The 22481-nt window shown below is 47.6% G+C and overlaps 1 protein-coding gene across 1 annotated transcript in view; it reads right to left on the reverse strand.

The window, feature by feature from the left end:
- SASH3 (SAM and SH3 domain containing 3) overlaps window positions 1-22481 on the reverse strand; it is a 54913-nt gene that overhangs the window by 21645 nt on the left and 10787 nt on the right. Inside the window, exon 2 of the mRNA XM_077292585.1 lies at window positions 11062-11154. Coding sequence (XP_077148700.1) covers window positions 11062-11154 — 93 coding nt within the window. The remainder of the gene's footprint in view (window positions 1-11061; window positions 11155-22481) is intronic.

Below are 22481 nucleotides of genomic sequence, written 5' to 3' on the forward strand. Positions count from 1 at the left end.
CAGGAAGACACAGTGCACATGAGACCAAAGACGCCATCTTGGAAAAGGGCAGTAATGCACAAAAAGGTAATAAAAAATGTTCAGAGTCCTGACAGCTCACTTACAGCAGTAGTAGTGCAGCAGTGCTCACTTGTAGCAGTAGTAGAGCAGCAGAGCTCACTTGTAGCAGTAGTAGTGCAGCAGAGCTCACTTGCAGCAGTAATAGTGCAGCAGAGCTCACTTGTAGCAGTAATAGTGCAGCAGATCTCACTTGTAGCAGTAATAGTGCAGCAGATCTCACTTAGCATTAGTAGTGCAGCAGAGCTCACCTGTAGTAGTGCAGCAGAGGTCATTTGCAGCAGTAATAGTGCAGCAGAGCTCACTTGTAGCAGTAGCAGTGTAGCAGAGCTCATATGTAGTAGCAGAGCTCACTTGTTGCAGTAGTAGTGCAGCAGAGCTCACTAGTAGCAGTAGTAGTGCAGAAGAGCTCACTAGTAGCAGTGGTAGTGCATCAGAGCTCACTTGTAGCAGTAAATGCAGCAGAGCTCACTTGTAGCAGTAGTAGAGCAGCAGAGCTCAATAGTAGCAGTAGTACTGCAGCAGAGCTCACTTGTAGCAGTAATAGTGCAGCAGAGCTCACTTGTAGCAGTAATAGAGCAGCAGAGCTCACTTGTAGCAGTAATAGTGCAGCAGAGCTCACTTGTAGCAGTAATAGTGCAGCAGAGCTCACTTGTAGCAGTAGTAGTGCAGCAGAGCTCACTTGTAGCAGTAATAGTGCAGCAGAGCTCACTTGTAGCAGTAGTAGTGCAGCAGAGCTCACTAGTAGCAGTAGTAGTACAGCAGAGCTCACTAGTAGCAGTGGTAGTGCAGCAGAGCTCACTTGTAGCAGTAAATGCAGCAGAGCTCACTTGTAGCAGTAGTAGAGCAGCAGAGCTCAATAGTAGCAGTAGTACTGCAGCAGAGCTCACTTGTAGCAGTACTAGTGCAGCAGAGCTGACTTGTAGCAGTAGTAGTGCAGCAGAGCTCACTTGTAGCAGTAATAGTGCAGCAGAGCTCACTTGTAGCAGTAATAGTGCAGCAGAGCTCACTTGTCGCAGTAGTAGTGCAGCAGAGCTCACTTGTAGCAGTAATAGTGCAGCAGAGCTCACTTGTAGCAGTAATAGTGCAGCAGAGCTCACTTGTAGCAGTAATAGTGAAGCAGAGCTCACTTGTAGCAGTAATAGTGCAGCAGAGCTCACTTGTAGCAGTAGTAGTGCAGCAGAGCTCACTAGTAGCAGTAGTAGTGCAGCAGAGCTCACTTGCAGCAGTAAGGCTACTTTCTCACTAGCGTTTTTTTGCATACGTCGCAATGTGTCGTTTTGGCGAAAAAACGCATCCTGCAAAGTCGTCTGCAGGATGCGTTTTTTCCCCATAGACTAACATTAGCGACGCATTGCGACGTATTGACACACGTCGCAACCGTCGTGCGACGGTTGCGTCATGTTGTGGCGGACCGCCGGCAGCAAAAAACATTACATGTAACTTTTTTTGTGCCGACGGTCCGCCATTTCCGACCGCGCATGCGCGGCCGGAACTCCGCCCCCACCTCCCCGCACCTCACAATGGGGCAGCGGATGTGTGGAAAAACAGCATCCGCTGCCCGCGTTGTGCAGCGCTTGCACAGTATGCGTCGGTACGTCGGGCCGACGCAGCGCGACGGCCCCGTACCGACGCTAGTGTGAAAGTAGCCTTATAGTGCAGCAGAGCTCACTTGTAGCAGTAATAGTGCAGCAGAGCTCACTTGTAGCAGTAGGAGTGCAGCAGGAAGATTACAGTATGAAATTTTTGGTGCAGCTTTATATAGGTGTCTTTCTCTTGCACCCTGGTGAACTCTCTAATATCAGTAAAAACACAATAATTTTCTAAGAAGCAGAGTATCGGCTGGGGTCCTGGGGACGCTCATCAATGTGCGGCCCATGTAATACATTCTCATTCTCTGCTCTTGTGCTGAGGACCAGATCCATCTAATCTAAAAGCAAATGTCTGCAGATTTCTCCTGAACTAGTTCTGCACACTGATCTGCCAAACTGTCTCAGATCGGCCTGAAATCCAATCTGAAAGAAAAATACAATTAAACAAACTGGATAATATTCTAACATTTACTGCTGAGTAATAATCTTGTATCTCCGGCCGCCAGGGACCAGCCTGCTAGCCCATCATTGTTACCTGATGTGGTCACATGATCTGTTTAGTTTGATGATGGAAAAACCCATCGGGTGACCCCCAGTATCTGTGGCCACAGGCTGGGGCTGATGGTTTCTGTTTTATTCCTTTCAAGAAATCTTCTATAAATAAAGCAAACTTTCCACCGCTCATTTCTAAATGCAAAATGTAATATCACACTGGTAAATTAAAAAGTTGCTAAATATTTTTATATTAAAAGTATTAAAGCGGCCCCCAGACGCAGGGCAGCGGGGTACTCGGTACCGGGTCCCTCGGTCTCAGTTCTAGGGGTGTCACAATGGCCCGACCCGGTCCGTGGCCCTGCTAAGGATGGCCCAAATAAAGGTGTAGGTGAGAGTTTGTCTAGTGTTCGTGACGCCACCTGTGGTATTCGGTCAGGGTGACCGACGCTGCTGGGGGTCCGCTGGGGTGATGGAATGGCAGCTAGATGGTGTAACTTCCCACAGGTGAAGTATGTCCCCAGGGCTTCCCTTGATGAGTAGATGGTAATGGTGTAGGTCGTAGTAAATGACGAGGACACAGGGTTGCGGTCTCTTTACCTCTTTACTGAAGGCTTCGGCATCTGCAATCCAGAGTACGGTTAACAGGGCTGGCTGAGACCGGCCAGTCCGAAGGCACATCCACAGTTCCCTTTGCAGGTGGAAATCAGTAGCCTTCCTACTAGCGCCTGTGTGTTGTAGTACTTCCCTGCTGAGCACCACGGGATAGTCCTCACAACTGTCGTGTATGTTTCTGTTCTTTGTCCGTCCCCCAGATGGTTTGGATAGGACGCACCCGTATGACGGGGTAGGCCTGGAGTTATTTTATAGGGACCCTAGAGACGCCCCTCTCCCACAATTACCTCCGTTGTCTTCATTAGGTGTAAAGGTGAGACAGCCAACCTAGAGTTAACTGCCCTGCCGTAGTTCAAAGTAATGCGTAGAGCCTATTACTTCCTCGGCGTTCCGGCCACCGGCTACGCGCCTCAGAAAGATGTTGCCGATCTTGGGGAACGACTCCTCCTGGTTCTATCTCCTTTGTTCTGTGATCTCGTTTCTCACTTCTCCACAATATACTTCGCTTCGTGTCCTTTCTTAAGATGCCGCCGCAATGAGGTGCAGGCACGGCTCCGTAACGATCTGTCTCGTGCTGGGCCACTGCCAGGATCCCACCCCTGACAGGGACCTCCCTGAGTCTTCCCAAGCAACTCTCTCTCTCACTAGATGTTACCTGGGCAAAACCCAGTCAGCTTCTCTCTAACTTCCTATCCAACCCCCAGTTTTACCAGAATGTGAGGAGTGGCCTAATACATAGAACCTTTTGCTCCCCCTGGTGGCTGGAATGTGAAGTGTAATGTGTGACTGTGATACCTGGTCAGGTGAACTCTTTTAGTGCCATCAGACGTATCATCACTCCCCCTTGTGGCAGAGCGACAATACTGCAACGACCAGGACTCTGGGGCGCTGCACTATAACTTTTGCATCTTACAGCAACATTTTCTGCTTTTGAGTCACAACGCCTATAAATGAAGCTGCGGCATCCTGTGTTTATGTGATACTTCATAAATTATATCACCTGATAGCAAAAAAGAGGAAGTCGATGTAATTTTGCTGAAGTGTGAGTAGATGCAGTATGTGGAACATACAATGATCTGCTGCTAGTATACAATGTATATATATTAAATATATGTGTGTGGGAAAAATACTGCGGGGTATGAAGCTTCATACATAGAAGTGTTTATAATAGTTTGTTTCTACCAATAAACAAAATACAAAGTGAACGGAGAAAAGAGAAATGTAAATTCATCAATATCTGCTGACCAATCGTCTCCTCCATAATTAGTATTTGAGGACATAACGTCGCCTCCATCATCAGCATTTGGTGACCGCCTGTCACCTCTATCAGTATTTGGTGACCTTCCGCTGTCTAAATGATCAGTATCTAGTGACCAACTGTCTCATCCATAATCAGTATTTGATGACATCATGTCACTTCCAATACCCGTATCTAGTGACCAACAGTCTCCTTCATCATCAGTATCTGGTGACTGCCTGTTGCCTCCACCATTAGTATCTAGTGACCTCCTGTCGCCTCATTGCCTCCATCATCAGTTTCTTGTGACCACCTTGTGGACTCCATTATCAGTATCTAGTGACCAACCGTCTCCTCCATAATCAGTATTTGATGACATCACGTCACCTCCATCACCAGTATCTAGTGACCAACCGTTGCCTTCATAGTATCTGGTGACCTCCCATCTCCTCCATCATCAGTATCTGGTGACCGCCCATCGCCTCCATCACCTCTTCTCCTCACTTGTACTCAGTATACAGATCTCGGTAGGACATCTGACAGGCCGGATCATCACCTCCAGGACTTCTCATTATTAATGACATTGGCTGGATGTTGGGGGTTGTTGTCCAGACTAAATCTGGAGCTGATCAGACACCTCCTGATGGCTTTACATGAAGGGTAATTATCTGATGGGATTTCTCAGCATTGAGGACACTATTAATCCTGACCAAATCCACAACCACAAATACTGAAATGCAGCCCCAGACCTGCAGGACCGGCCTTGCTGATGTGCCACTCTCCTGCAGAGCCTCGCTGATGTGTCGCTGTCCTCCAGACCCTCACTGATGTGCCGCTCTGCTGCAGACCCTCGCTGATGTGCCGCTTTCCTGCAGACCTTCGCTGATGTGCCGCTCTCCTACAGACCCTCGCTGATGTCTCACTGTCCTCCAGACCCTTGCTATTTTGCTGCTCTTCTGAAGACCCTCACTAATGTGCCGCTCTTCTGAAGACCCTCGCTGATCTGCTGCTCTTCTGCAGATCCTCGCTGATGTGTCGCTGTCCTCCAGACCCTCGATAATGTGCCACTCTGCTGCAGACCCTCGCTGATGTGCCGCTCTCCTGCAAACCATCGCTAATGTGCCGCTCTCCTCCAGACTCTCGCTGATGTGCCGCTCTCCAGACCCTCGCTGATGTGCCGCTCTGCTGCAGACCCTCGATGTGCCGCTCTCCTCCAGACCCTCACTGATGTGCCACTCTCCTGCAGACACTCGCTGATGTGCCGCTCTCCTGCAGACCCTCGCTTATGTGCCGCTCTCCTCCAGATCTCCGCTGATGTGCCGCTCTCCTACAGATGTTCGCTGATGTGCCGCTTTCCTGCAGACCCTTACTGATGTGCTGCTCCCCTCCAGACCCTCGCTGACATGCCGCTCTCCTCTAGACCCCCGTTGACGTGCCGATCTCCTTCAGACCCTTGTTGATGTGCCGCTCTCCTCCAGGCCATCACTGATGTGCCGCTCTCCTGCAGAACCTTGCTGATGTGCCGCTCTCCTCCAGACCTCCGCTGATGTGCCGCTCTCCTGCAGACACTCGCTGATGTGCTGCCTTCCTGCAGACCCTAGCTGATGTGCCACTCTCCTCCAGACCCTCGCTGATCTGCCGCTCTTCTGCAGACCCTCGCTGATCTGCCGCTCTTCTGCAGGTGTTGGCTGATGTGCCGCTTTCCTGCAGACCCTTGCTGATATGTCGGCTTCTCTGAACAGTAGATGGTGCAACTGGTCCCGCTGGTCGCTGCCAGTTCTGAGCTGATGGCACTGCTGGACATCTTCTGATTTCGAAGAGAAGTACATGAAGTGTCTTATCTGCTACGCTACGTTTCCTTGGCTGACCACTACGTCAGCTATCCTTAACTTTTCTCATTTCTTGGTGTCCTCAATGCTCAAAATGTATTCTGCAGCCATACAACAACCCCCAACATTCAGCCAATGTCATTAACAACGAGGAGTCCTGGGACTGATGGATTAACATTACTCTTTTCTTCACACACTTTGCATTTTATTAATTGATAAAAGCAAACTATTAATTCTTCTATGTTTGAAAACATTTTGCTCTGCAGTATTTTCCAACACCTGCAGAAAACTTTAGCAGAGAACTGTATATATTATTTATATAATCAGATCATTAATATTTCACAGTGCAGCGCCCCAGAGTCCTGGTCGTTGCAGTATCATGGCTCAGCCACTAAGGGGGGCCATGGTGCGTTCGATGGCACTGAAGGAGTTCTCTGAGCAGGTATCACAGTCACCAATACATTTCACAGCTGGGCCTCCGGGGGGAGCTAAGGGTGCTATTCATTAGGCCACTCCCCACCATAGTGGGTAAACTGGGGGTCAGGCAGGAAGTTAGAGAGAACGCTGACGGGATTGAACGGAGCAACACCCTGTGGCAGGGGGTGTTGTGAAGGGAGAGACTGTAGGGTCTCTGCCAGGGGTGGGATCCTGGCAGAGGCTTGGCATTGAAAGAACGTAACGGGTCCGCGCAGGCTCCTGGAAGCGGCGGGACTCAAGAAAGGACTAGAAGCGAGATAGATTGTGCTGAGTGAGAAACGAAGTCAAGCGAAAGGAGATACCAGTGAGGGTTGTGCTGAAAGAGGCAGCACCTTACTGAGGCGCACTACCGGTGGCCGGAACGCCGAGGAGGTAAAGAGTTTCAAGCCATACCTCAGACCTACGGCAGGGCAGTTAGCTTTAGGCGGACTGTCTCACGCATCACCCAGGAAGGCAAAGGGGGGTACCAACAGGAGAGGGGCGCAGATAGAGTCCCGGAAGATCTCCGAGCCTCCCCGTCATACGGGTGCGTTCCTACCATAGTATCTGGAGGGACGAGGAAGATCATTGCGAATTAAGTTGTTGTGAGGGAACACGAGAAACAGACACAACAGTTGTGGGATACTTTCCGTAAGCACAGCAGGGAAGGACTGCAACACATAGCGCTAGAAGGAAGGCACCGATTTCCACCTGCAAGGAGAGCTCTGGAAGTGCCATTGGACCGGCCGGACTTGCGCAGCCTGGTGAGCCGTATTCTGGACTGAGGACCCAGAGAGCTTCAGTAAAGAGGTAAAGAGACTGCAACCTGGTGTCCTCGTTATTTACCGCGACCTGCACCCCACAACTGCACCGCTACACCGTTACTACACCACTTATTGCACCGGACGTCCCCCACTGACAGACAGGGCCACGGACCGGGTCTAGCCACCGTGACAACCCCAGGACTGAGACCTAGAGGCCCGGCTCCGGGTACCCCTCGGCCCTGCGGCGGTGTGGGGGCGCTCCAAACTTGGCGTCACGAACAGGATCTACTTAAGCCTGAAGAATCGGGTCATGTGTGCCTAGAGACTGTGATTTGTTGTGCTTGGACTGTACTTTATTGAGAGAACTGTGTGCTACTGCTTGCCGTTGAGAGTTCGCGCCAAAATCCGCCGCCATTGCAGCGCTGAGAAGAGCGCAGGAAGAGAAGAAGAGAAGAGGGGCGTGGAGTGGGCGTAGACGAGCTGCAGAGCGCGAACAGCAATGGCCGCCCAGTCTAAGTATTTCTGTGTCCTGAGGACGTGCCCGTCAACAGCCGAGGTACGCCTCCTGATCCTGGTTGGAGGGTGGAGACCATGGGGACGGGGCCGCCCACGAAAGAGACCGCGGGAAGAAAACGCGGAAGAGGAGAAAAAGATGGCGACATCCAGAGTGCCACGCGGAGCTGACCCGGCTCGGCCTGAGGATACGCAGCCTGAGGTAGCCTCAGGGACGCCCACGCTGCGGGGTTCGGCCTTGGCAGGGCCACCGATGGGACGACCCCCTCCGCCGATGTCCGCGGAGTGTGCGGCTGCAGCCGAGACCCGACAGCTGGCACGCCGCCTAAAGGTTGACACCCGTGTGCTAGCTCGGATGGGGCAGCCAACAGAAATCCGCCTGTCCCCAGTGTCCCTTGCTCCTTCCCACCTGGCCGCATCCGAAGATACACCACCGACGCCGGACTTGAAAATAATCCCGGATGCGGAACACTACCGGCGTCCGATGGCAGCCTGGCGGAGCCGGCCCCAGCCCGCTGAGCAGATTGACCTGGTGGCCCCTGTGGAGCTTGCCGCTGGAATCCGTGTCACAGTGACCGGGGTCCAGGAACCAAAGCCACCGGAAGGAGAATAAACCTCGATACCATGAAAATGTAAATAGTTAACTGTTCATTCCTTTAACTGTTCCTGTTTGCTGCTAAACCCGTTTAGGGTTAAAGGTGACCCCTTTGTTGACCCGGGGTCACTGTTGTTTTCCTGAAGTTTATACAAGTTTTAAAGTTACACAAACTGCAGAAATCATGGACTGTGCATGATTCGAACTTTCTTTTGTAAATAGTTTGCACCTTCTTAAAGGTGCTCCCTACTGGTTTTAGCCAAAGACACTTTGCGAAGATATTTGCCCTATTGGTTTGAGCCAAAAGACACTTTGCGAAGATTCCTTCTCTACTGGTTTTAGTTAAAGACACTTTGCGAAGAAACCTTTCCTACTAGTCCTAGTTAAAGACACTTTGTGAAGATCCCGGGCTGGAACTTTGCATAAGACTGGTAGGCTGAGAAGACGAGCTACCTCAGAAAGACTTGGTCCCCTCTTAAAGGGGATGTGACGAAGTAAATTTGAAAGAGATACTGTTACCGAACAGTAATGTGATAATGATGCCTTGAAAAAGAAAATGTAACTGTTTTACATGCCGAGTTATATGTGTTGAAGTTGTTGAAATGTGAAATCTGAATAATGTTTTGTAGAAAGGAAAGATGCAGAGAGCCCGTAGGGGTAGATGTAGAAGCCTGCACAGTTGAAAGTAAAAGAAGTAATAATGAAGGTGAGGATAGAAGGTAAACCCCGCGTCCCCATTGAAAAGTTACTTTGTTACTAAGGACAGAGAGTGAACCCGTAGGGGTTAGAGAGTGAGTCCTTAAAGGAGCCGAGTAGAGCGGGCTCAGAGTTCTTTAAATGAAAGGAATGTTATGTCTATACTGTGTATAGTAGCGAAAGGCAGTAGGCCCTGGCTGAACAGGGCGGTCCTGTAAAAGAAAGGAGAGGCAGTAGGTCTGGTGCCGTAGGGACAGGCGGTCCTGCAGGTTCACAAGAAGGAGAATGTAAAGTTGAAATGCCTTATAATGTGATTATAGGAAGGCCTTTGATAGACTAAGAGTGTGAGTTTCTTAAAGGCAATGTTAAGTTATTGTTCTAAAAATTGCACTAAGTAGAATACCCGGTTGGGTAACAGAAGTTATTTATGCTCTGTAATTTATAATGTTGATTATGTTTGTAACGTTAAAAGTGTCCTCACCTCCCATAAAGGGAAGCCTACTTAAGTATACTTACTGTTATTTGCACTCAACAAAATTGTATGTCTTTTTGCTAACCTGTATTGTTGTTTTTCTTCCCAGTCCCGGAGTACTGTGTTTAACCAGGGGGGAGTGCAGCGCCCCAGAGTCCTGGTCGTTGCAGTATCATGGCTCAGCCACTAAGGGGGGCCATGGTGCGTTCGATGGCACTGAAGGAGTTCTCTGAGCAGGTATCACAGTCACCAATACATTTCACAGCTGGGCCTCCGGGGGGAGCTAAGGGTTCTATTCCTTAGGCCACTCCCCACCATAGTGGGTAAACTGGGGGTCAGGCAGGAAGTTAGAGAGAACGCTGACGGGATTGAACGGAGCAACACCCTGTGGCAGGGGGTGTTGTGAAGGGAGAGACTGTAGGGTCTCTGCCAGGGGTGGGATCCTGGCAGAGGCTTGGCATTGAAAGAACGTAACGGGTCCGCGCAGGCTCCTGGAAGCGGCGGGACTCAAGAAAGGACTAGAAGCGAGATAGATTGTGCTGAGTGAGAAACGAAGTCAAGCGAAAGGAGATACCAGTGAGGGTTGTGCTGAAAGAGGCAGCACCTTACTGAGGCGCACTACCGGTGGCCGGAACGCCGAGGAGGTAAAGAGTTTCAAGCCATACCTCAGACCTACGGCAGGGCAGTTAGCTTTAGGCGGACTGTCTCACGCATCACCCAGGAAGGCAAAGGGGGGTACCAACAGGAGAGGGGCGCAGATAGAGTCCCGGAAGATCTCCGAGCCTCCCTGTCATACGGGTGCGTTCCTACCATAGTATCTGGAGGGACGAGGAAGATCATTGCGAATTAAGTTGTTGTGAGGGAACACGAGAAACAGACACAACAGTTGTGGGGTACTTTCCGTAAGCACAGCAGGGAAGGACCACAACACCTAGCGCTAGAAGGAAGGCACAGATTTCCACCTGCAAGGAGAGCTCTGGAAGTGCCATTGGACCGGCCGGACTTGCGCAGCCTGGTGAGCCGTATTCTGGACTGAGGACCCAGAGAGCTTCAGTAAAGAGGTAAAGAGACTGCAACCTGGTGTCCTCGTTATTTACCGCGACCTGCACCCCACAACTGCACCGCTACACCGTTACTACACCACTTATTGCACCGGACGTCCCCCACTGACAGACAGGGCCACGGACCGGGTCTAGCCACCGTGACAACCCCAGGACTGAGACCTAGAGGCCCGGCTCCGGGTACCCCTCGGCCCTGCGGCGGTGTGGGGGCGCTCCAACAGCACATAAAGAGAAAAGGCAAAGAAGAAATGATGAACCTCATGGCCCTAATCAAAATAAAAGTGTCTCTGCCAATGACCCAAGGAGCAAATAATCAAATAATGAATAAAGTATTTGGGTGGATTCCCCTTTAAAATCAATTTTGTCCTAAAGGAAATTTGTTAGCACACAATGACTGTCCAAACCAAGCACAGTCGCTCATAACCCAACAATTCAGTACCCCTTTCACCTACTTGTATTCCCTCCCCCCTTGCTACTTGTGGATGCACAAGTAGATTTACAGGAGCACTGAACGGCTCTCCCCCACCATGAGTGCCCCCTGCTCCTGTGCTTGGTTCGGACAGTCATTTTTTGCTGACTGACTATATATTGTTTCACTTAGTGTTGTGATTTACTTGGTTATGGGATACATGAAGTCTCTCTACTAATAGAGATAATCTGTGATCAGGAGCGGAGGACTCACGTCATTCTCCAGGTTGAATTCTTTGTCGCACACTGGAGAGCTGCTCTTCGATTTCCCAAAGTCCTTAAAACTGCTGGAACGTTGTAATGACAGCTAAGGAGGAGTAAGGAAAGAAGAAAGAAAATTACAAAGTTGCATTAATTCTCCAGACCATGACTTGTGAAAATCCAAAAACTAACATAGAAGACTCTTACATTTTTTTAATCCATAGTTTTTACCTCTAAAAGTCATGATCCGATTATTATTGACGTTTCTGTGATTGTTTTGCAAAATGTTTTTGTTTCATGTCTCATAATAAGGTGCCACCATTTGACCACAAATTAGTCTTTATCTGTAGAGCGGTGAAAAAGTTTCATGGGGCAAATAGTTTTCGACATCTCTGTATAAATCTAATATTACCGTCCTAGAGATCCCTGCGACAAAGAGCGCTAGCTCAACATAACCTCTGCACTTGTTTCTCTTCGTCACCTCAAAACTCCACTCAAGTTCCTCCTTAGGCATTTGAAAAATCCCAAAAAAGCAAGGAAGATTTCTACAATTATCTTTTTTAGTGTAATAAAACCTCACCCTAATAACAAATTAGTTCCTCTAAGCTGGAAACACAGCAGTAATAATTTACAACCCCAAAACAACAACACAAAATTCTGACTTATTGAAGAAAGCACCAAGAAGACCTCAAAAGTATCAAAAGTCAAACAAGTAGTTATATTCTTTTACACCATGCACAGAATTATTGGGTACGGTAATTTGTATTTGTGATGATAATGTTATTACTGATCATCTCCGATGTCGACAGTCCAGAAGGTGAATAAACCTGACAGATGAATATGTAACAATTAAGTAACAGTGCGGTTTTGTCTCCAGATAATATATCTAGATAATATTTCTATGTGCAGAATTATTGGGCGACTTATGAGAAACCTGAATTTTACATCTTACTTCTTTCTTTCCATCTGTTACAGTGGGAATAGGTGTAACGTGGCGCGGGGCGGCAGCCATGGGCGAGATTCTCGTCTTTCACACCCGGCATGCTATAAGAGGATGGAGTTAATTGCTGCTTGTGTGGACTTTGTCTATGATGGCACTAAGTTCTTGCAGGCCTCATGATGCCGATGACTTTGGGTGGCCAGGACCGGATGTTGAACAGTTCAATGGCAAAGACCACCACTCAAAAATAGTCTTTTACTCAAAATTAACTTCGTGGGAACTAGACAGAAGGGGGGCATCACTTCACGCACGTTTCTTTCACAATATGGAGCATCTTCACACATGGTCTCTCTACCTTTTCAAGTTTACTTGTTTCTGCCTCAAGTACTTCTGTCTTCTCCACCACCCAGGACACTAATAAGGTCCAGTTAGTGAGAGTCCTATTCTCAACCCAGGGTTCCGCTTCCTCTTTCTGCTTAAGGGAACAAATTAGCCATAATAGTCTGGACTTAGCTTCTCTGCTTACTGACACCTTAAAACTCCTGCCCAGAGCACTCTCTTAGTTTCCCGATTCCTGTTCCATCCTGACCAGTTATCTCTCTGACTCGACCCTGTCCCAGGACCCGTCTCAGTCCATCACTCTGTCCTTCTGTCACATTTCCTTTCTCTGCTCAAGATCACACTATCCACTTCCTTGGTCTCCACTCAATTTGGGGACACCTAACTCATGCAGCTCTGCTGAGCACTCAGGCCAAAGGTCTGCTCTAAAGGTACCTTCACACGAAGCGACGCTGCAGCGATAGCGACAACGATGCCGATCGCTGCAGCATCGCTGTTTGATCGCTGGGGAGCTGTCACACAGACCGCTCTCCAGCGACCAACGATGCTGAGGCCCCTGGGTAACCAGGGTAAACATCGGGTTGCTAAGCGCAGGGCCGCGCTTAGTAACCCGATGTTTACCCTGGTTACCAGCGTAAAAGTAAAAAAAACAAACAGTACATACTCACCTGCGCGTCCCCCAGCGTCTGCTTCCTGACACTGACTGAGCTCCGGCCCTAACAGCACAGTGGTGACGTCACCGCTGTGCTTTCACTTTCACTTTAGGGCCGGCGCTCAGTAAGTGTGAGGAAGCAGACGCTGGGGGACGCGCAGGTGAGTATGTACTGTTTGGTTTTTTTACTTTTACACTGGTAACCAGGGTAAACATCGGGTTACTAAGCGCGGCCCTGCGCTTAGTAACCCGATGTTTACCCTGGTTACCAGTGTAAAATATCGCTGGTATCGTTGCTTTTGCTTTCAAACACAACGATACACGGCGATCGGACGACCAAATAAAGTTCTGGACTTTATTCAGCGACCAGCGACATCACAGCAGGATCCTGATCGCTGCTGCGTGTCAAACTAAACGATATCGCTAGCCAGGACGCTGCAACGTCACGGATCGCTAGCGATATCGTTACAAAGTCGTTTCGTGTGAAGGTACCTTAACTAGTGATGGGTCAATCGTGAACAAACTGAGACATAGAGCCGGCTCCCTGTTGTGAACGGAGGGGGAGCTACTGAATTCTCTGAATGGCTCTCCCTGGGCATAAAATTCCTGTGTTCAGCAGACATAACTGCCAACCTGACCCAAACTCAGCCCATTCATCAATTTAATTGGCTGACTGCAAGTAGGCGGTGTTTTAGCCATGGGTGTGTGGGTTTTCGACCACTTTCACATCATTTTGAATATGTGTTCACATATTGTGAACACATATTTAATAGGGATCCATTTAGGATCCAAAAGAGCTGGCTCTTCTTGGTGAGAGCCAACTCACCAAAAAGAGCCGGACTGCCCATCAGTAGCTCCAACTGCAAGCTACGCCTTGTTTGACTCACTACCAGGAAGTCATCTACAATCTTGCTACAAAGCCCCTCCCTCTCTGGGCTAGACTCGACTCTTAACTTATAAGTTATATATACATAGTAATATGGATACTCTTCTCCTCAGTGATGATATAGCAATATATACATATACACAGTTGTGCTCAAAAGTTTACATACCCCAGCAGAATTCTTGCTTTCTTGGCCTTTTTTCAGAGAATATGAATGATAACACCAAAACTTTTTCTCCACTCATGGTTAGTTGTTGGGAGAAGCCATTTATTGTCAAACTCCTGTGTTTTTCTCTTTTTAAATCATAATGACAACCCAAAATATCCAAATAACCCAGATCAAAAGTTCACATACTTCATTTTTTAATACCGTGTATTGCCCCCTCTAACATCAATGACAGCTTGAAGTCTTTTGTGGTAGTTGTGGATGAGGTTCTTTATTTTCTCAGATGGTAAAGCTGCCCACTCTTCTTGGCATAACGCCTCCAGTTCCTGTAAATTCCTGGGCTGTCTAGCATGAACTGCGCGTTTGAAATCTTCCCAAAGTGGCTCAATGATACTGAGGTCAGGACACTGAGATGGCCACTCCAGAACCTTCAGTTTGCTCTGCTGTAGCCAATGACAGGTTGACTTGGCCTTGTGTTTTGGATCGTTGTCATGTTGGAACATCCAAGTACGTCCTATGTGCAGCTTCGGAGCTGATGAGTGCAAATTTGCATCCAGTGTTTGCTGATAATGTGCTGCATTCATTTTTCCTTCAACTCTGACCAAGTTTTCTGTGCCTTTGTAGCTCACACTTCCCAAAAACATCAGTGATCCACCTCCATGCTTTACAGTAGGAATGGTGTTCCTTTCATCATAGGCCTTGTTGACCTTTCTCCAAATGTAACGCTTATGGTTGTGGCCAAAAAATTCCATTTTGGTCTCATCACTCCAAACTACCTTGTTCCAGAAGTTTTGAGGCTTGTCTCTGTGCTGTTTTACGTATTGTAGGTGGGATACTTTGTGGCATTTGCACAGTAATGACTTTCTTCTGGTGACTCGACATGCAGCCCATTTTTCTTCAAGTGCCTCCTTATTGTGCATCTTGAAATAGCCACACCGCTAGTTTTCAGAGGGTCCAGTATTTCAGCTGATGTTGTTTGTGGGTTTTTCTTTGCATCCGTAACAATTCTCCTGGCAGTTGTGGATGACAGTTTTATTGGTCTACCTGACCGTGGTTTGGTTTTTTACAGAGTCCCTGATTTTCTATTTGTTAATCACAGTTTGATCGCTGTTGATTGGCATTATCAATTCCTTGGATATCTTTTTGTATCCCTTTCCTGTTTCATACAGTTCAACTACCTTTTCCTATAGATGCATTGACAATTCTTTTGCTTTTGTCATGACTCACAATCCAGAAATGTCAGTGGCTGGGTGATAGATGCAAGAGTCTGTCTGGATCCCAGAAACTCGCTCAGCTTTTATGCACACACACTGATTACAAGCAAACAGGTCACAGGTGAGGATGTTACCTTTAGTAGCCATTCACACCCAATTGTGTCAATTTCTGTGCATGTTATCAGACCAAAATCACCAGGGAATGTGAACTTCTGATCAGGGTCATTTGGATATTTTGGGTTATCATCATGATTTAAAAAGAGAAAACACAGTAGTTTGACAATAAATGACTTCACCCAACCACTAACCATGAGTGGAAAAAAAACATTTTGGTGTTATCATTCATAATCTCTGAAAAAAGGCCAAGAAAGCAAAAATTCTGCTGTGGTAAGTAAACTTTTGAGCATAACTGTATATTTAGGGAAGGAAATAAGTATTTGATCCCTTGCTGATTTTGTAAGTTTTCCCACTGACAAATAAATGAACAGTCTATAATTTTAATGTTAGGTTAATTTTAACATTGAGAGATAGAATATAAAAAATAAAATCCAGAAAATCACATTGTATAAATTATATAAATGTTTTTGCATTTTGCAGTGAGAAATAAGTATTTGATCCCTCTGGCAAACCAGACTGAATAGTTGGTGGTAAAACCCTTGTTGGCAAGCACAGCAGTCAGACGTTTTTGTAGTTGATGATGAGGTTTGCACACATGTCAGGAGGAATTTTGGTCCACTTCTCTTTGCTGATCTTCTCTAAATCTTTAAGATTTTGAGGCTTTCGTTGCCAACTCGGAGCTTCAACTCCCTCCATAAGTTTTCTATGGGATGAAGGTCTGGAGATCTGGAGACTGGCTAGGCCACTCCATGACCTTAATGTGCTTCTTTTTGAGCCACTCCTTTGTTGCCTTGGCTGTATGTTTTGAGTCATTGTCTTGCTGGAAGACCCAGCCACGGCCCATTTTTAATGTTCTGGCAGAGGGAAGGAGGTTGTCACTCAGGATTTTACGGTATATGGCTCCATCCATTCTCCCATTGATGCAGTGAAGTAGTCCTGTGCCCTTAGCTGAGAAACACCCCCAAAACATAATGTTTCCACCTCCATGCTTGACAGTGGGGACGGTGTTCTTTGGGTCATAGGCAGCATTTCTCTTCCTCCAAACACGCGAGTTGAGTTAATGCCAAAGACCTCAATTTTTGTCTCATCTGACCACAGCACCTTCTCCCAATCACTCACAGAATCGTCCAGGTGTTCACTGGCAAACTTCAGATGGGCCTGCACATGTGCCTTCTTGAGCAGGGGGACCTTGCGGGCAGTGCAGGATTTTAAAACTTTACGACATGAGATACCAATGGTTTTCTTGGTGACTGTGGTCCCAGCTGCCTTGAGATCATTAACAAGTTCCCCCGTGTAGTTTTAGGCTTATCTGTCACCTCCCTTATGATCAAGGATACCCCACGAGGTGAGATTTTGCATGGTGCCCCAGATCGATATTGATTTACAGTCATTTTGTATTTCTTCCATTTTCTTACTATTGCACCAACAGTTGTCTCCTTCTCACCCAGTATCTTACTTATGGTTTTGTAGCCCATTCCAGCTTTGTGCAGGTCTATGATCTTGTCCCTGACATCCTTATAAAGCTCTTAGGTCTTGCCCATGTTATAGAGGTTAGAGTCTGATTGATGAATGGAGTCTGTGGACAGGAGTCTTTTATAAAGGTGACTATGTAAGACAGCTGTCTTTAATGCAGGTAATGAGTTGATGTCTTTGTCAGTGGGCAAACTTCCAAAACCAGCAAGGGATTAAATAATTATTTCCTTCACTGTATATATAGTAACTAGATGGTGGCTCGATTCTAACGTATCGGGTATTCTAGAATATGCATGTCCACGTAGTATATTGCACAGCCCACGTAGTATATTGCCCAGTCACGTAGTATATTGCCCAACCACGTAGTATATTGCCCAGCCACGTAGTATATTGCCCAGCTACGTAGTATATTGCCCAGTCACGTAGTATATTGCCCAGTGATGTAGTATATTGCCCCGCCACGTAGTATACTGTATTGCCCAGTTACGTAGTATATTGCCCAGTGATGTAGTATACAGCACAGAGCCACGTAGTATATTGCACAGCGACGTAGTATACAGCACAGAGCCACGTAGTATATTGCCCAGCCACGTAGTATATTGGCCAGTCACGTAGTATATTGCCCAGCTACGTAGTATATTGCCCAGCCACGTAAGTCACAGGTTAAAAAATAAAAAATAAATATATACTCACCTTCCGAGGGCCCCTTGTAGTCCTGTCGCCTGCGTGCGGTGCACGCTGCAGCTTCCGGTCCCAGGGTTGGTATGAGCGCAGGGCCTGTGATGACATCGCGGTCACATGACCATGACGTCATGGCAGGTCTTTCTCGTGCAGGCGCGCAGGACCTGTGATGACGTCGCGGTCACATGATCGTGACATCATGGCAGGTCCTTCTCGCATAGCATCCTTAGCACCGGAACCTGCAGGCGCGAGCGCATCGTCGAACTATGGAAGGTGAGAATAGCAGGTTTTTTGTTTTTTTATTATTTTTAACATTAGATCTTTTTACTATTGATGCTGCATAGGCAGCATCAATAGTAAAAACTTGGTCACACAGGGATAATAGCGGCGGTAATGGAGTGCGTAAACCGCGGCATAACGCGGTCCGTTACCGCTGGCATTAACCCTGTGTGAGCGGTGACTGACTGACTGGAGGGGAGTATGTGGGCGCCGGGCACTGACTGCAAGGGAGTAGGGAGGGACTAATCGGACTGTGCCCGTCGCTGATTGGTCGCGGCAGCCATGACAGGCAGCTGGCGAGACCAATCAATCAGTGACGGGCACAGCATGGCGACGATGATGTCATAAAGGTTGCCTCGACCAATCAGCGACAGGTACAGTCTGCCGCGAATTCGCCTCAACCAATCAGCGACGGGCACAGTATCGACGTAGATGTCATAATGGTTGCCATGGCGACGATGATGTCATAAAGGTTGCCTCGACCAATCAGCGACGGGCACAGTCTGCCGCAAATTCTGGAATCATCATTGTCCATATACTACGGGGACATGCATATTCTAGAATACCCGATGCATTAGAATCGGGCCACAGTCTAGTATTATATAGAGGACTAAGCACTGAATTTACTAAACGGAGGACTATGGGAGTGCATTATACTATATGGAGGACTATGGGGAGTGTATTATACTATAGGATACGATAGTATGGGATACTTCAGGAAAGCATTTGATAAAGTATCTCATACTATATTGAAAAAATTACCAAGTATGGGATTGACAAGGCTATGGTTAGGTGGATTCATAACTGGCTCAGTGATTGTACACAAAGAGCAGTAATAAAAGGCTGTACATCCAATTGGAAAAGTAATTCATGTGAGATACCACAAGGTTTTGTCCTGGCCCCAGTGTTGTTCAACATTTTTATAAATGATCTAGATAAGGGAACTGAAGGTAAACTAATTAAATTTGCAGACAATGCAAATCTAGGAGGGATAACTAAGGGTACTGTCACACAGTGGCACTTTGGTCGCTACAACGGCACGATCTGTGACGTTCCAGCGATATAGTTACGATATCACTGTGTCTGACACGCTACTGCGATCAGGGACCCCGCTGAGAATCGTACGTCGTAGCAGATCGTTTGAAACTTTATTTCGTCGTCAAGTGTCCCGCTGTGGCGGCATGATCGCAGCGTGTAACAAAGGTGTGCACGATATTCCCAATGTCCCGTATGACTTCTACATCGCAACTACGTCATGAAATTATCGCTCCAGCGCCGTGCATTGCAAAGTGTGACCGCAGTCTAAGACGCTTGAGCGATAATCAAGCGACGCTGCAACGTCACGGATCGTGCCGTCGGAGCGATCAAAGTGCCACTGTGTGACAGTACCCTAACACTAGAAGAGAGAAAAAGGATTCAGAAGGATCTAGATAAGCTTGAAAAATGGGCACCGACTAACAGAATGGTATTTAACGGAGAAATGGGAGCAAAAGTACGTGTGAAAAAGACTTGGGTATACTAATAGATCACACACTACACATGAGTCAACAGTGTGATGCAGCAGCAAAAAAGGCAAATGCAATTCTGAGACGTATTAACAGAAGCACACAGTCTAAATCACGTGAATTAATTATCTCCCTCTACTCCTCCTTAGTCAGGCCTCATCTGGAATGCAGTGTCCAGTTCAGGCTACCACATTTTAAAAAATGACATTGAAAAACTGGAGCATGTTCAGAGAAGAGCTACCAGGATGGAAACATGAGAAGCAATGGGATGAAACTGAAAGGGAGAAGATAGAGAATAGATATTAGAAAAAACTTTTTGACAGTGAGGGCAATCAGTGAGTGGAACAGGCTGTCTTGAGAAGGGGTGAGTTCTCCTTCTATGGATGTCTTCAAACAAAGGCTGGACAGACATCTGTCTAAGGTGGTTTAGTGAATCCTGCACTGAGCAGGAAGTTGGACACGATGACCCTTGAGGTCACTTCCAACTCTAACATTCTATGATTCTATGATATGGAGGACTATGGGGAGTGCATTATACTATATGGAGGACTATGGAATATGCATTATACTATATGTAGGACTATGGGGAGTGCATTATACTATATGAAGGACTATGGGGAGTGCATTATACTATAAGGAGAACTATGGGGAATGCATTATCCTATACGGAGGAATATGGGGAGTGCATTATTCTATATGGGTGAATATGGGGAGTGCATTATTATACTATATGGAGGACTATCAGGAATGTATTACATTATATCGAGGACTATGGGAACTGTATTGAAGTATATGGAAGACTATGAGGAGTGCAGTATACTATATGCATGACTATGGGGTGCATTATACTATATGGAAAGGCTATGTGGTTGCCGCTATAATAATTAGAGGGCTATGTGGGAGCATATTTACTTTATCTATGGCTATGTAGGGGCATTATACTGTATGCAAGCAATTATACATTTTGAAGGTGTGTGTGAGGCCCATCATACTGTGTGGTTGGCTCAGTGGGGGCAATTAAACTGTTTGGAGTGTTAGTGGGGCCATTACACATTGTAGAGAAGTGCGGTAGCCTTTATACTTTATTTAGACCCATTATACTGCATGGAGGACTGTGTGGGGTCATGGGGATCATACTGTGTTGGGGTCACCATACTTTGCCAAAGGATTTGAGGGGGGTACAGTAGGGTCTTCATACTGTGTATGTGGAGGGTACTGTGGAAGACCTCACTAGAGGGCTATCATATAGTATTTGGGGGGTATTTTTTGGCATTGTGCTTTATGGGCGCAATGAAAAGGGAATTTAGGGCTTCAGTAGGAGGAACATTACTTTGTAAAGGCTGCAAAGTTGTTAAATATGCTGTTCTGTGACCATGCCGAATATTATTTCTTTATTTTTTTTTGTGCAGGGAGAGGCAATCAGAATTTCTGCTATGGGCCCTTTGAATGTACTCACCTGTCTGCTTGTGCAGTCATTGTGTACATATAGTATGTAACTTATGTGACAAGTAGAAGATGCATTGATTATTTAGAATCATCCTGCAACTACAGGTGTTAAAGTGGTTACAGAGAGTGGTTAGCAAAGCCCCAGGGGATTCTGGGAAAGTTGTTGTTATGACCAGGACCTGCAGGAAGAAGCAGTGTCAAAGAGAGTCCCCTGCCAGTCTGATCTAAGGCTACCAAAACCAGTCCTTTCAGGGATGTGACTGCTGGAAGCATAGAGGCAGTCAGGACAGCCAGGAGCAATCATTGTTGCCTCAAGATAAGAGTGTGATAGAGAGCAGACAGCACCAGACTCATCCCCCCACCCCACCTCACTGCATGATGAAAGTATAGTGCTACTCTACCTAAAAACACTGTGTGTGAAGAGAAATTGTCTGTAAAGAAACTTTCATATATGTTTGCTGGAAGCATTATATAAAGAGAATTGATTCTGTGTGATCAGTAGCGTAGCTACCGGGGGGGGGGGGCAGAGGGGGCCATCGCCCCAGGCCCAGCGCTCTGAGGGGGCCCACCCGGAGCTACACTACTGTAACTGCATCGGTGCACGCAGCACGCCGATGCAGTTACATTCTGCGGTAGAGCAGAGAGAATCAATCTCCCTGCTCTGCCGCTATGGGGCCCCTGAGCAGGCGGGGGGGGGGGGGGGGGGCGGTGCCAGTAGTGGGCCCCCTGCCATCAGCGCATGGTGAGCTGTATCGGCATCTAGCCGATACAGCTCACCGCATTGATGAGGGAAGGAGCGCTGTGCTGCGCTCCTTCGCCCATCATCCCCCTGTCAGCGTCTGACGTCATTCGCAGACGCCGACACTGCAGTGGGCATGGTGACGTCACCGCCCTGCGCCCAATGTCAGGACAAGAGCGGGAGCAGGGAGCACCGCTGGAACAAGGAGGAAGAGAGGTATTGTGTGTTCTTGTTATGGGGGGCTGCTGCCTAATACACTACAGGATCTGACTATGGTGGGGCTGCTGCCTAATACACTACAGGATCTGACCATGGGGCGGCTGCTGCCTAATACACTACAGGATCTGACTATGGGGGGGCTGCTGCCTAATACACTACAGGATCTGACTATGGGGGGGCTGCTGCCTAATACACTACAGGATCTGACTATGGGGGGGCTGCTGCCTAATACACTACAGGATCTGACTATGGGGGGGCTGCTGCCTAATACACTACAGGATGTGACTATGGGGGGGCTGCTGCCTAATACACTACAGGATCTGACTATGGGGGGGCTGCTGCCTAATACACTACAGGATCTGACTATGGGGGGCTGCTGCCTAATACACTACAGGATCTGACTATGGGGGGGCTGCTGCCTAATACACTACAGGATCTGACTATGGGGGGCTGCCGCCTAATACCCTACAGGATCTGACTATGTGGGGCTGCTGCCTAATACAGTACAGGATCTGACTATGGAGGGCTGCTGCCTAATACACTACAGGATCTGACTATGGGGGGTGCTTCCTAATACTACAGGATCTGCCTATGGGGGGGCGCTGCCTTATACACTACAGGATCTGCCTATGGGGGGTGCTGCCTTATACCACAGGGCACTTATTGTTATAGGGGAACTCGGGTTACTGTGACTATCAAAGGGGCACACAGGGCAATATTACTTTCTAGGGGGCAAAATATGGGCAATGTTTTCTAGGGCACTTGCACCTGGCATTACTA

The sequence above is a fragment of the Ranitomeya variabilis genome, chromosome 2 (assembly GCF_051348905.1).
Source record: "Ranitomeya variabilis isolate aRanVar5 chromosome 2, aRanVar5.hap1, whole genome shotgun sequence".
In the NCBI taxonomy this organism is placed as follows: domain Eukaryota; kingdom Metazoa; phylum Chordata; class Amphibia; order Anura; family Dendrobatidae; genus Ranitomeya; species Ranitomeya variabilis.